Source organism: Carcharhinus amblyrhynchos, chromosome 15 (assembly GCF_965287045.1).
Source record: "Carcharhinus amblyrhynchos chromosome 15, sCarAmb.v2.hapA, whole genome shotgun sequence".
In the NCBI taxonomy this organism is placed as follows: Eukaryota; Metazoa; Chordata; class Chondrichthyes; order Carcharhiniformes; family Carcharhinidae; genus Carcharhinus; species Carcharhinus amblyrhynchos.
In genome coordinates, this window is record NC_137338.1 from 14,050,132 (window position 1) to 14,064,262 (window position 14,131).

At 41.1% G+C, this 14,131-nt stretch overlaps 1 protein-coding gene across 9 annotated transcripts in view; it reads left to right on the forward strand.

Moving 5' to 3' along the window:
* Window positions 1-14,131, forward strand: part of stxbp5l (syntaxin binding protein 5L) — a 454,881-nt gene that overhangs the window by 183,971 nt on the left and 256,779 nt on the right. For all 9 annotated transcript variants that reach the window (XM_080203426.1, XM_080203432.1, XM_080203427.1 and 6 more), the window contains one exon: window positions 4,552-4,615. In XM_080203426.1, coding sequence (XP_080059552.1) covers window positions 4,552-4,615 — 64 coding nt within the window. The remainder of the gene's footprint in view (window positions 1-4,551; window positions 4,616-14,131) is intronic.

Consider the following 14,131-nt stretch of genomic DNA (forward strand, 5'->3'; position numbering starts at 1 on the left):
ATAATGAGGAGGATCTCATAGAAACCTTCAAAGTTCTAGCAGGAGTACCAAGTGTAGATGCATGAATGATGTTCCCAATGGTGATGGTGTCCACCACAGGTCATAGTCTAAGGATATGGGGTAAATGTTTTAGGACTGAGATGAGGAAAAATACTTTCACCCAGAGAGTGATGAACCCATGGAATTTGCTGCCATAGAAACGGTTGAAGTCAAAACATTGAATGTTTTCTGAAAGGAGTTAGATGTAGCTCTTGGGGCGAAGAGGATCAAAGAATACAGGGACAGGCGGTGTCAGGCGATTGAGTTGGATGGTCAGCCTGATAATGAATGGCAGAGCAGGCCAGAAGGGCTAAATAACCTCCCTCCTTCTATTTTCTATGTTTCTAATGTAACCACCAAAGGAGCATGGTTTCAAGGTGATCAACGATGGACAATATATAATACAGGGTACAAATTTCAAAAAGACAGGCAAAATGGAAAAGGAGAGGAGTAGCTTTGATAATAAAGGATGACCTAAGGACAGTTCTAAGACAGGGTCTTGGCTCTGAAGAACAGGAAATAGAATCAGTATAGGTAGAAATTCGGAATATCAAGGATCAAAAACCCTGGTGAAAATAGTTTATAAGCTCCCTATTAGTAGTTATGTCATTGCACAGAGTATTAAATAAGAAATAATTGGAGCCTGTAATAAAGGCAATGTAATTACAATGAGGGACTTTAACTATCATATCAAATGGACATCACATAGACTGGACCTGATCCATCATGAACATCAGATGTAGGACTGCACTATGAACAATGAATTCTTCAACGGAGTCCATCTGCCCAGCATTGACTCTATTCTCTTGCAATTAGTCAATTGCCAAAAGCAACTATGATGAACTAAGGTGTGCTGTGCAACAAATTCAAAGACCAACTGAAAAGACATCTCTCTGTCTGGCTGACATTGACCAATGGATGCAGAAGACTACCAGCAGAAACAACTGGGGCACAACATACAGGAAAGCAACCTACAAGTGTGAGGCAAACATATCAAATGGTTCCTGAAGAAGGATGCAGGTAACAAAAGAAGTATGCTTATACTCGAACCCTTCCAAACTAGGACTTCATGTGCCTCAACAGTTCAAGAGCCTGCTGACCAAGAATTTGGTTCTTTATCATCATTAATGATGCCAACTACCACAGAAACAAGCCTTCCCATGAGCTTTTCTCTGAAGAACCTGCCATCAATATCATGATCATCAGACTGAACAAATCAAATTGGCAAAAGTAGACTGGAAGACATAATTTGTAGAATGTTTTCTTAACAATTTCCTAGAATAGTATGTTCTGGAACCGACAAGGTAACTATTTTAGATTTAATATTGTATAATGAGAAAGCTTAATGAATAATCTTAGAGTAGGTGATCTGGGAAAAATGACTGTAATACAAATGAATCCATATTAAGTTTGAGATCAAAATAAGAATGTTAACTTAAGCCAATTATGGGAAAGCTGGCCAAAATTGAGTGGCTAAAAGATATGGCAATAATTAATCAGTGGGAAACATTTAAAGAAATTATTCAAAATGTTCAATAAAAATCAATAGTATTAAAAATCAAAAACTCTGAGAAACATTTATCCATAGTTTACTCGGGAAATTAAGGATAGTATTAAGTTTAAACAAGAGGCTTATAATGTTGCAAAGAATAGTAATAATCCTGAAGATTGGGAGAGTTTTAAAAACGAGCAAAACGGCAATCAAAAGGTTGATAAAAATGGAAAACACAGAACATGAGAGTAAACTGGCTGGAATACAGCCAGATTGTAAGAGCTCATACAGGCCTATAAAATAGAGGAGAGTAGCTAAAGTAAACATTGGTCTTTTGGAGGCAGAGACTAGAGAAATTATCATGGGGAATGAGGAAATGGCATAGACAGTGAACAAATATTGTTTGGCTGTCTTCACAGTAGAGGACAACAAATTGCATATCAGAAATAAAGGGTAACCAAGAGACTAATAAGGTTGAGTAACTTAAAGTAATTGATATCAGTGGAAGAGAAGTGTTAAGAGAAATTTAATGGACTAAAAGCCAACAATCCCTAGGACCTGTTGGTCCATCCTGGAGTTCTAAAAGTGGTACTGCAGAGATGTTGAGTGCACTGATTATGATTTTACAAGTTTCCCTAGAGTCTAGAATGGTACCAGTGGATTAGAAGTTAACAAATGTAACATTGGTATTCAAGACAGAAAGGAGCAAGAAACTGTGAATTGCAGGCAAGTTTGATATCAAGCATTAGGAAAATGCTAAAATTTATTATCAAGGGAGTCTTAGCAGTGTACTTAGATAGTCATAGTTAAATCAGACAGTTCAATATGATTTTATGAAAAGGAAATCGTGTTTCATTTAACAGAGTAACTTATTAGAGATTTTTGAGGGTGTGACTTAATAAGTAGGTAAAAGGGAACCAACAGATATAATTTTTGATTTTCAATTCTGTACACAAAAGATAATATGCAAAGATGAGGGCTTGTGGAGTTGGGGTTAATACATTAACATGGGTTGAGGATAGGTTAGTGCACAGAGAAGAGATGAATCGGCATTTTAAAGTTGTTAGGCTGTAACTAGTAGAGTATCATAAGGATCAGCTTTGGGGCCTCAGCTATTTACAACTTAGCATCTAATAGATAAATGTCATGTTGGCCAGGCCAGGTAAGGATAGCAGATTTCCTTCCCTAAAGAACATTAGTGAACCGGATGGGTCTTCATGACAAGCAATGATATTTTTTATCATTATTATTATTGAGACCAGCTTTCATTACAGATTTGTTTGGATTAATTAATTGAGTTTAAATTCCATCAGCTGCTGTGGTGGGATTTGAACCCCTGTCCACAGAGCATTAACCTGGGCCTCTGGATTGCCAGTCCAATGACATTGCCACATTAACGTAATATCGTAATATTATCTCTGCTGACAGTGCAAAACCAGGTGGGAATGTCAGTTACAAAGAGATGGCGAAGAGTTACATAAACATGTTAATTAATGATAAACGACAAGGTGGGAGAATAAGCATAATATGGGGGAGTTTGAGGCTACTCAATTTGGCAATAACAGGTGTGAAATGTTGATGCTCAGAGAGACTTGGATGTAACTTGCACAAGGACCACCGAAAGTAAGTTTGCAGGTGCAACAAACCATTAGGAATGAAAATGCATGTTGGTCTTTACTGGAATGCATTTGAGGTTACAATCAGATCAGCTACATTATTATTAAAGACAGAGCAAAGACCAAATGGCTGACTCTTGCTTCTAATTTATATGTTTGTATGTATATTTGTATGTTCATAAAAAGTCGTGTTTCAGTTGGATGAAGCGCCTTAAGAATTGTATGCAGTTTTGGTCTCGATATCTGAGAAAGTATATACTTGCCTCGGAGGTGGTACAGAGAACGTTCACTAGTTTTGTTCCAAGGACAATAGGGTTGCCCTATGATGAGAAACAGTAAATTAGGCCTTTACTCTCTAAAGTTTAGACGAATAAGAGGTGATTTCATTGAAGTATACAAGATTCTCAAGGGTTATGACAAGGTAGACACTGAGAGGTTGTTTCGTCTGACTGGGGAATCTAGGACATAAAGGCAAGCCTCTGGATGAATCTTGATTACTTAGGACTGGAGATGAGGAGAAATTTATTTAATCAAAGGATTGTGAATCTTTGAAACTCTCTGCCCTGGAGGGTTCTGAACATTAGAGGCTGTGATAGTTCTTTTCCCTGAGGGAATCAATGAGCAGGAGGCTGGAGTTGAGGCAGAAGATCAGTCATGATCATGAATGATGGAGGGGTGGACCATTTATCTTCTATTTCTGTAGTTCTTATATTTCCAATGAAGTATAACTTCCTTCCTTATGTATTGCAAAAAAAATTATCAAAATAACAGTGCAATGTTAGGATAACATAGATCTTTGAAAGAACTGGCACAGACTTGACATGTTGAATGGTTTCCTTTTATGCCATACTGTTCTATGATTAGGTACAATTTTCTTCTGCTTGTATCAAGATTACATTTATTCAGTCAGCATCAAGCACAAAAAATGGGGTGACAAATGAGGCCATGATACCAACTTGACTTCTATTATTTCGCACCATTATTTCTAGAGCTTACCTTGGATAGATGATAAAGTTCCTATATCAACAATAGATGTTGGCCAACAGCTGTTGTGCTTATGAGTTGAGAAACAGTGTCTCTGGCTGATTTGCCTCCCCTTGCTTTTAAATGCTATATCCTGGCAGGGGCACCTCAGCTATGTCAGCTTTACACTCTGTGTGCAGAGTGTTTGTTGTGCTCTGAACTGATTTAATGGCACAGCTTACATTTCAACAAATGTTTTCTCCTAATCACTTGAACTGAGGCAATGTGTGAGAGAGAAGAATTTATTTATAGAATCTGTAGTGTACAATGAGGAATTGTAGATCTTGCCAACTACATACTAATACTGGTATGTTAATTTTTTAAAATCAAGTTTTATTTTTTCAATACTTTTCGTTATGAAAATTATGTATTTTTTTGCAGGTCTACAAAAACTCACCCTGGCCCTGTTGTTCATTTAAGTGACAGTCCAAGGGACGAGGGAAAAGTAAGTAAGAAAAAAAAACATACAAGTGTTTCGTCAATTTTTTTTGTTCAGGAATTCAGATGAGTTATTTGGGCTTTTGAATCTCAAATAAAAATTTTGTGGTACAATAAATAAAATGCATTCATGACATCTGCTTGTTAACATCTTTACTGCATTAAATATTAAACTTTCATAGCATCACCATGCTTATTTCTGCTTCAGTGGTAAAAACTGAAGGGACATGTCACTAAAAAAAATTGTCTCAAGTTCACAATAGTTTAATTTATTTCACTTTGCAATAGACTTGAGTGTATTTATTCTGCATTGCTTGTTGATTCAATAGCTATTTAGACCAATAGAGTAACAAATAGACATACATCACTTCTCATCTGTTGTTAATGTCAGAGACCCACAGAATATTACAAATCTTGTGCTGGTATTTTTCTTCACTTGACCCATTTTATCTAATTCAGTTTTCCAACTCTCTGTCTATTGCAAGCAACTAGTTCTGCTTTAAAAGAATTAACCAGGACAGGACTTACTCAGTTAATGGTAGGACATTGGGGAGAGTTATAGAACAAAGAGATCTGGGGATACATAGCTCCTTGAAACTGGAGTCATGGTTGGACAGAGGGGTGAAAAGGCATTCAGCTTGCTTGGTTTCATTGGTCAGAACATTGAATACAGGAGTTGGACATCTTGTTGAAGTTCTACAAGACATTGGTAAGGCCACACTTGGAATACTGTGTACAGTTCTGGTCACCCTATTATAGAAAGAATATTATTAAACTAGAAAGAGTGCAGAAAAGATTTAATAGGATGCCCACTGAGACTTGATGATTTGAGTTATAACAAGAGGCTGGATAGAATGGGACTTTTTTCTCTGGAGTGTAGGAGGCTGAGTGGCGATCTTATAGAGGTCTATAAATTAATGACAGGCATAAATCAGTAGTCAATATCTTTTTCCTAAGGTAGGGGAGTCTAAAATTAAAGGGCATAGGTTTAAGGTGAGAGGGGGAGATACAAAAGGGTCCAGAGGGACAATTTTTTCACACAGAGGGTGATGAATGTCTGGAACAAGCTGCCAGAGGTAGTAGTGGTGGTGGGTACAATTTTGTCTTTTAAAAAGCATTTAGACAGTTACATGGTAAGATGGGTATGGAGGGATATGGGCCAAATGCGGGCAATTGGGACTAGCTTAGTGGTTTAAAAAAAAAGGCATGGGCCGAAGAGATTGTTTCCATGCTGTAAACCTCTATGACTCTATTTCAGTTACTGTGTATGCAAAGAATTTGTCATTCCAACTACAGTATAAAGAATAAAAACAAAAAGTGTTGGAAATAATCAGCAGATCTGGCAACATCTGCGGAGAGAGAAACAGAATTAACATTTTGAGTCCAATATGATTTCTCTGAAGAAAAGTCATATGGACTCAAAACATTAATTGTTTCTCTCTCCACAGATGCAGCCAGATCTGTTGAGTCTTTTCGGCATTTTCTCTTTTTATTTCCGGCATCCGCAGTACTTTTATTACAGTATGAAAAACATTTTTAACCTCCCTTTAGATTTTAGGATTGATTTAAATTTGTAAGCAGTCTTCTCTATTGTACTAATCAATGGAGACAAACCATCATTATTTCTTCCAATATAACCCTTCAGATTTGTGAAGAGCCCTATCCAATCACCTCTTGATTTGGAGATACCGATGTTGGACTGTAAGAACTCTCACAACAACCAGGTTAAAGTTCAGCAGGTTTATTTGTAACAAACGCCACTAACTTCCGGAACTGCCTGACCCTTCATCAGGTGGGTGGGAGTTCTGATCACAAACAGGGCATATAAAGACACAAACTCAATTTACATGAATAATGATTGGAATGTGAGTTTTTACAGCTAATCAAGTCTTAAAGGTACAGACAGTGTGAGTGGAGAGAGCATTAAGCACAGGTTAAAAAGACGTGTATTGTTTACAGTCAGGAAAGTTAGTGAGATTTTGCAAGTCCAGGCAAGTTGTGGGGGTTACAGATAGTGTGACATGAACCCATGATCCAGGCTGAGGCCACCCTCATGTGTGCGGAACTTGACTGTCAGTCTCTGCTCAGCGACCCTGCGCTGTCATGTGTTGTGAAGGCCGCCTTGGACACCGCTTACCCGAAGATCAGAGGCCAAATGCCCGTGACCACTGAAGTGTTCCCCAATAGGAAGAGAACAGTCTTGCCTGGTAATTGTCGAGCAGTGTTCATTCATCCATTGTCGCAGTGGCTGCATTATCTCCCCAATGTACCATGCCTCAGGACATCCTTTCCTGCAGCACATCAGGTAGACAACGTTGGCCGAGTTGCAAGAGTATTTACCGTGTACCTGGTGGATAGTGTTCTTACGTGAGATGATGGTGCATCTTTGTCGATGATCCGGCATGTCTTGCAGAGGTAGCTGTGGCAGGGTTGTGTGTGCCGTGGTCACTGTTCTCCTGAGAGACTGGGTAGTTTGCTGTGGACAAACCTATAACACAGACTACGCTGAGAGACCATCGCGCCTGTCTCACACTCCTCAACCACCTCGTACACCAGCTCTATAGCAAAAGCAGCATCCTTGAAACCAAGATAGAATCCATATTCTCAACTTGCGCTCAGGACGCAGACCAGCTACGAAACTCTGCCGAGCAGGCAAGACAAAGGAACTACACCATCTACACGCACACCAAGAACAGAAACTTGAGAAATTTGGCATCACCACCAGCAGCAATCTGGTACCACAGTAGAAAACAGTACCAGTGCAGGGAAGTCCATTGTCAATTTGTCGGACTACACACATCAACCAGATGAAGTCGAAGTTCTCACCCGAGGGCTCAATTTCTGCCCCACCACCAAAATGGACGCCATCAGTCTTGCAGCAGACACAGAGGAATTCATTAAGCGAATGAGGCTGCGGGAGTTCTTCCACAAACCCAAGAGGCCAACAGCGAACACAATGAGACAGCCAATGAACTGGAACAGCCGACAGAGAGATCCGCACTGAAGAGATCCGCAGCAACTGAAGAGGAAAGAATCCAACTGAACTCCTCCGGAGTTGCTGCCCTTGGCTTGACATGTATTCCCAAGCCATCAGGAGGTGTGCCAACACCAGATTGATCAGCCGCACTCACAAGACAGCTCCGAACAACACCCAAGCACAACGCAACGCCACCTACACTCTCAAGACCAGCCGCAACATTGTCATCAAACCAGCAGACAAAGGAGGGGCCATTGTCATACTGAACAAAACGGATTACTGCAAAGAAGTATACCGACAACTGAACAACACAGAGCACTACAGACAGTTACCCGCAGATCTGACCAAAGAACGCACCCGTCAACTCAACACTCTGATCAAGACCTTTGATCCAGACCTTCAGACCACCCTCTGTGCTCTCATCCCATGTACTTACCGCATTGGAGATCTCTACTACCTCCCGAAGATACACAAGGCAAACACACCTGACTGTCTCACCCTATTGGGCCATGGGGCCCTGTGTGAGGATCTTCCCGGCTACATAGAGGGCATCCCGAAAGCCATTGTATAAAGAACCCCCAGCTTTTGTCGTGACACTACGGACTTTTTACAAAAGGTCAGCATACATGGAGCAGTTGAACCAGGAGCACTCCTCATCACAATGGATGTCTCGGCACTCTACAGCAGCATCCCCCACGACGATGGCATTGCTGCAACTGCCTCAGTACTGAACGCTGACAACTCCCAGTTTCCAGATGCAATTTTACAACTCATCCACTTCATCCTGGACCACAATGTCTTCACCCTCAACAACCAGTTCTTCATCCAGACACACGGAACAGCCATGGGGACCAAATTCACACCTCAATATGCCAACATCTTCATGCACAGGTTTGAACAAGACTTCTTCACTGCTCAGGACCTTCAACCGGTGCTATACACTAGATACACCGATGATGTTTTCTTCCTTTGGACTCATGGTGAACAATCGCTGAAACAACTATATGATGACATCAACAAGTTCCATCCCACCGTCAAACTCACCACAGACTACCCTCCGGAATCAGTTACGTTTTTGGACACACAATTCTCCATTAAGGACAGTCACCTCAGCACCTCACTGCACTGCAAGCCCACCTCACAATGCCCCACTTCTCCAGCTTCCACCCTAAACACGTTAAAGAAGCCATCTCCTCCATATACACAGGATCTGCTCAGATGAGGAGGATCGCAACAGACACCTCCGGACGCTGAAAGATGCCTTCATAATTATAGGATATGACGTTCGACTCATCGATCGACAGTTCCAACACACCACAGCGAAAAACCACACTGACCTCCTCAGAAGACAAACACGGGACATGGTCATCCAGTACTTCTCCGGAGCGGAGAGGCTATGACATCTTCCCTGGAGCCTTCAACATGTCATTGATGAAGACGAACATCTCGCCCAGGCCATCCCCACACCTCCACTTCTTGCCTTCAAACAACAGCAGAACCTCAAACAGACCAATGTCCGCAGCAAACTACCCAGCCTTCAGGAGAACAATGACCACGGCACCACACAACCCTGCCACAGCAACCTCTACAAGATGTGCCGGATCATCGACAAAGATGCCATCATCTCAGATAAGAGCACCATCCACCAGGTACACAGTACATACTCTTGCAACTCAGCCAATTTTGTCCATCTGATATGCTGCAGGAAAGGATGTCCTGAGGCATGGTACATTGGGGAGATCATGCAGACGCTATGACAATGGATGAATGAACACCGCTCAACAACTACCAGGCAAGACTGTTCTCTTCCTTTTGGGGAACACTTTAGTGGCCTCTGATTCGGCCTCTGATCTTCGGGTAAGCATTCTCCAAGGCGGCCTTCATGACACACGACAGCGCAGAGTCGCTGAGCAGAGACTGATAGCCAAGTTCCACACACATGAGGGTGGCCCCAACCTGGTTCATGTCACACTATCTGTAACCCGCACAACTTGCCTGGACTTGCAAAATCTCACTAACTTTCCTGTCTGGAAACAATACATCTTTTTAACCTGTGCTTAATGCTCTCTCCACTCATGTTGTCTGTACCTTTAAGACTTGATTAGTTATGAAGACTCACATTCCAATCATTATTCATGTAAATTGAGTTTGTGTCTTTATGTGCCCTGTTTGTAATCAGAACTTTCACCCACCTGACGAAGGAACAGACAGTTCCAAAAGCTAGTAGCGTTTGTTACAAGTATACCTGTTGGACTTTAACCTGGTGTTGTGAGACTTCTTACAGTAATCACCTCTTGACCATCTCGTACCCAGTGGATCTAAAAATAAGCAGAGGCAATTACTACAATGCAGAACTCCAGTCAGATTCAGACACCTGATATTTACTGACCTGGGTAGTTTTCTGGAGAGAGGAATGCTGCTGACGCAGACAGGCAAACAGGACAGTAACTTGTCATGGAGATGTCCTCAAAAGCATAATTAAAGTTGTGAAAAAGATGCCCAAAGCCAGTAGAGCTATCAGAGCAGGGGGAAACCTGTCCTCCTCAGAGACCTGTCATTCGAGTGTGAAACCTCTGGTTTCACTGGCCTTTCAGCCTGCCATCTGGAGTCCACCTTCACAGAACTACGAGACGTTACACTCAGTAAGAATCTGCTTTGATGCCAGGAAGATCCCTGTGGGTCCTCGCCCTTCTCCCATTAGGCACTTACTTGGCTTAAGTTGCTATCAGCCACTGACAAATAGGAAGCCCCGGCCATCGTGCATCTTCTCCATCATGATTGCCCTGAGGTAGGAATGCAGCAGGGTGCCAACATTGCTGCCCTAATCTCTGACTTTGCTCCAGGTCCCAGGCATATTAAGAGCAAAAAGATAGTATGTATGGAACCAAAAGAAATGGGGGAGATATTAAATGGGTTTTTTTGCATCCATATTTACTAAGGAAACTGCTAATGAGATAAGGCAAAGAAATAGGGAGGTCTTGGAACCTACACAGATTAAAGAGGAGGAGGTGCTTGCTGTCTTGAGGCAAATCAGAGTGGATAAATCCCCAGGACCGGACAGGGTATTCCCTCGGATCTTGAAGGAGGCTAGTGTTGAAATTGCAGGGGCCCTGGCAGATATATTTAAAATGTCAGTATTCATGGGTGAGATGCCGGATGATTGAAGGATAACCTATGTTGTTCAGTTGTTTGAAAAAGGCTCAAAAAGTAGTCCGGGAAATTATAGGCCAGTAAGTTTGACGTCAGTAGTAGGTAAATTATTGAAAGGAGTACTGAGATCTACAAATATTTGGATAAATAGGGACTTATTAGGGAGAGTCAACATGACTTTGTGTGTGGTAGGTCATGTTTAACCAATCTATTAGAGTTTTTCAAGGAGGTTACCAGGAAAGTGGATGAAGGGAAGGCAATGGATGTTGTCTACATAGACTTCAGTAAGGCCTTTGACAAGGTCCCGCATAGGAGGTTAGTTAGGAACGTTCAGTTGCTAGGTATACATGGAGAGGTAGTAAATTGGATTAGGTATAGACTCATTGAAAGAAGCCAGAGAGTGGTAGTGGAGGATTGCTTCTCTGAGTGGAGGCCTGTGACTAGTGGTGTGCCACAGGGATCAGTGCTGGATCCATTGTTGTTTGTCATCTATATCAATGATCTGGATGATAATGTGGTAAATTGGATCAGCAAATTTGCTGATGATATAAAGATTGGAGGTGTAGAGGACAGTGAGGAAGGCTTTCAAAGCTTGCAGAAGGATTTCGACCAGCTAGAAAAATGGGCTGAAAAATGGCAGATGGAGTTTAACGCAGACAAATGTGAAGTATTGCACTTTGGAAGGACTAACCAAGGTAGTACATACAAGGTAAATGGTAGGACACTGAAGAGTGCAGTAGAACAGAGGGATCTGGGAATGTAGATACATAATTCCCTAAAAGTGGCGTCATAGGTAGATAGGGTTGTAAAGAGTGCTTTTGGAACATTGGCCTTTATAAATCAAAGTATTGAGTATAAGAGTTGGAATGTTATGGTGAGGTTGTATAAGACATTGGTGAGGCCGAATTTAGAGTATTGTGTGCAGTTTTGGTCAACTAATTACAGGAGGGATATTAATAAGGCTGAAAGAGTGCAGAGAAGTTTTAACAAGGATGTTGCCAGGACTTGAGAAACTGAGTTACAGAGAAAGGTTGAATAGATTAGGACTTTATTCACTGGAGCGTAGAAGAATGAGGGGAGATTTGATAGTGGTGTATAGAATTACGATGGGTATAGATAGAGTGAATGCAAGCAGGCTTTTTCCACTGAGGCTAGGGGAGAAGAAAAACTAGAGGACATGGGTTAAGGGTGAAGGAGGAAAAGTTTAAAGGGAATGTTAGAGGGGCTTCTTCACACAGAGTGGCGGGAGTGTGGAATGAGCTGCCAGATGAAATGGTGAATGTGGGCTCACTTCTAATATTTAAGGAAAGCTTGGACAGGTACATGGATGAGAGGGGTGTGGAGGGATATGGTCCAGGTGCAGGTCAGTGGGACTAGGCAGAAAAATGGTTTGGCACAGCCAAGAATGGCCAAAAGGCCTGTTTCTGTGCTGTTATGTTCTATGGTTCTATGGTCCCACCTTCAGACCTGCTTGTGTGGAACCAAGAAGATTCTGTCCAGCATTGCCAGGAGTGCTGATGCAGAAATTTAACCTTTAGTGCATGAATGGTAAGTTTATCACTGTTAGATTGTGTAAAAATAAATAAATAAATCTCCATAAACTAGCAGAACCTCATACAATTTCCAGGCTTTTATTATTTAAAAAAATCACCTTAAGCATCAAAACAGATCAGAAGGGAGCTTTTCTCACTGAATTTTTCAATGGAAATAGAGGCAAGTGATTACAAGTGAAATCCAGCCTCTATAAAAAATATTCTTGTTGACATTAAAAAAAAATGCACATATATCCTGAGCAGTTCATAACTTTCTTGGTTTTATTCATAGTCTAACCATATTAAGGATGAATCAATATAGGAACTGTCACTGAACTCCCCAGGCTTTCTGTAAATCTCATAGCAAACACTCTATGCCTGGCAAGATAATCAGAATTCACAAGATCAAAGCAAAGGCTGAATGATGCAATATGGGGGGGTGGGTGGGTGGGTGGAGGGGGGGTTGCGGTGGTGGTGGTGGTGTGAGGGGAATGAAAATTCTGTTTCTTCCTGCAAAACAGATTGAAAATAGGAAAGAGTTATTGGATAGCCAAGGTCTACCAAATGGAATTTCCCAGGCATATGTAAATCAGGATACAGCATGCAAACACCAGTTCTGGGGTGTTATTTGTATTTTCAGATATTTCTAATGTAAAATGTTTCACACACGTTGTCATCATTTATACCAGACAGTGAGTGACCTCACCAGAGATCCTTAAAGGGACTGTTGAATGTTGCTCCAGAAACTGCAGAGACTCTTTTTTGGTGGGATCAATTTTATGCAACCAGGAGGAACATAAAAGCTTTATATAGCCTCACAAAAGTGTTGCTGCCTATGGGTCCCTTTAACAGCTGTCTTCTGGCTTGGCTCATCCATGGAACTGCCAGATTGCACCATCCTCCAAACTCCCCCACTTCCCACCTCCCCCCGCCCAAACTCCGTTTAGTATGGCAAGCTGCACTCATTGATTTCTTGACAATTTGCCTTAGATGTGCTGAAGGGGCCCAAATCTAAAAAATGGTTCAGAACTCTTGCTACTAGCTGAGGCAACTAGTGTGATTACCTGCCAATTTCATTTTGGATAGAAGTTAAAATGGGAGTTTGCTATGAAAGGATTTTAAACACATAGGCGTAAAGAACATATGAATCAGTTATTGGTGATACAGAACTTCAATATGACCAAGAAGAGAGACATGTTGCCAAACCTTTTCAGCAACATAGCTCTTTTTTCAGTAACATCTAAATTTGTGAGGAGGTCATTCAGTACAGTATTATCTACTGTGTTGTTTTATACTAGTCAATGATAGATTAAATTAATTGAAAAAGCAATGACCCATGGGTGCTGTTTTTTCTTCCTCTTGAATTCTCTACTTTTGGGAATGAGGCAAAGATAATCCTGGTCATGTTCAGAAGGATTAAATGTAGAGTTTAATCTCAGCATCTGCTCTGGGGTTTGTACACATAATTAAATAATACAAAACTCCTACAGAATTCTTTTACATGTACAGAACATATTAAGCTTTGCAATCCAAAAAGCTAGTAATCTAGTTTCAGTATTCATTAGAGGTGCTCTTTAGTTGTGTTTATTTTTAAGCAGTTAAATACATAATTTTGATGATATACAGTAAAATTTGGTACGTGTGTGCATGTATGATTGGCAGAAAAATTCACTAAATGACTATTTACAAAGCAAGCACAATCTCTTGTAGTTTATATCTGTATTGGACATTGGCTCCACTGCTTCTGATCTTGTCATTGTGTTCTGTTTGGTGTAGTCAAATGTGTTCCCCAGCAAATTTTGGCAGGTATTCAAATTTGGGGGATCAGGCCTTGCAACTGAAGGTCATCATTATATCGCCAGTG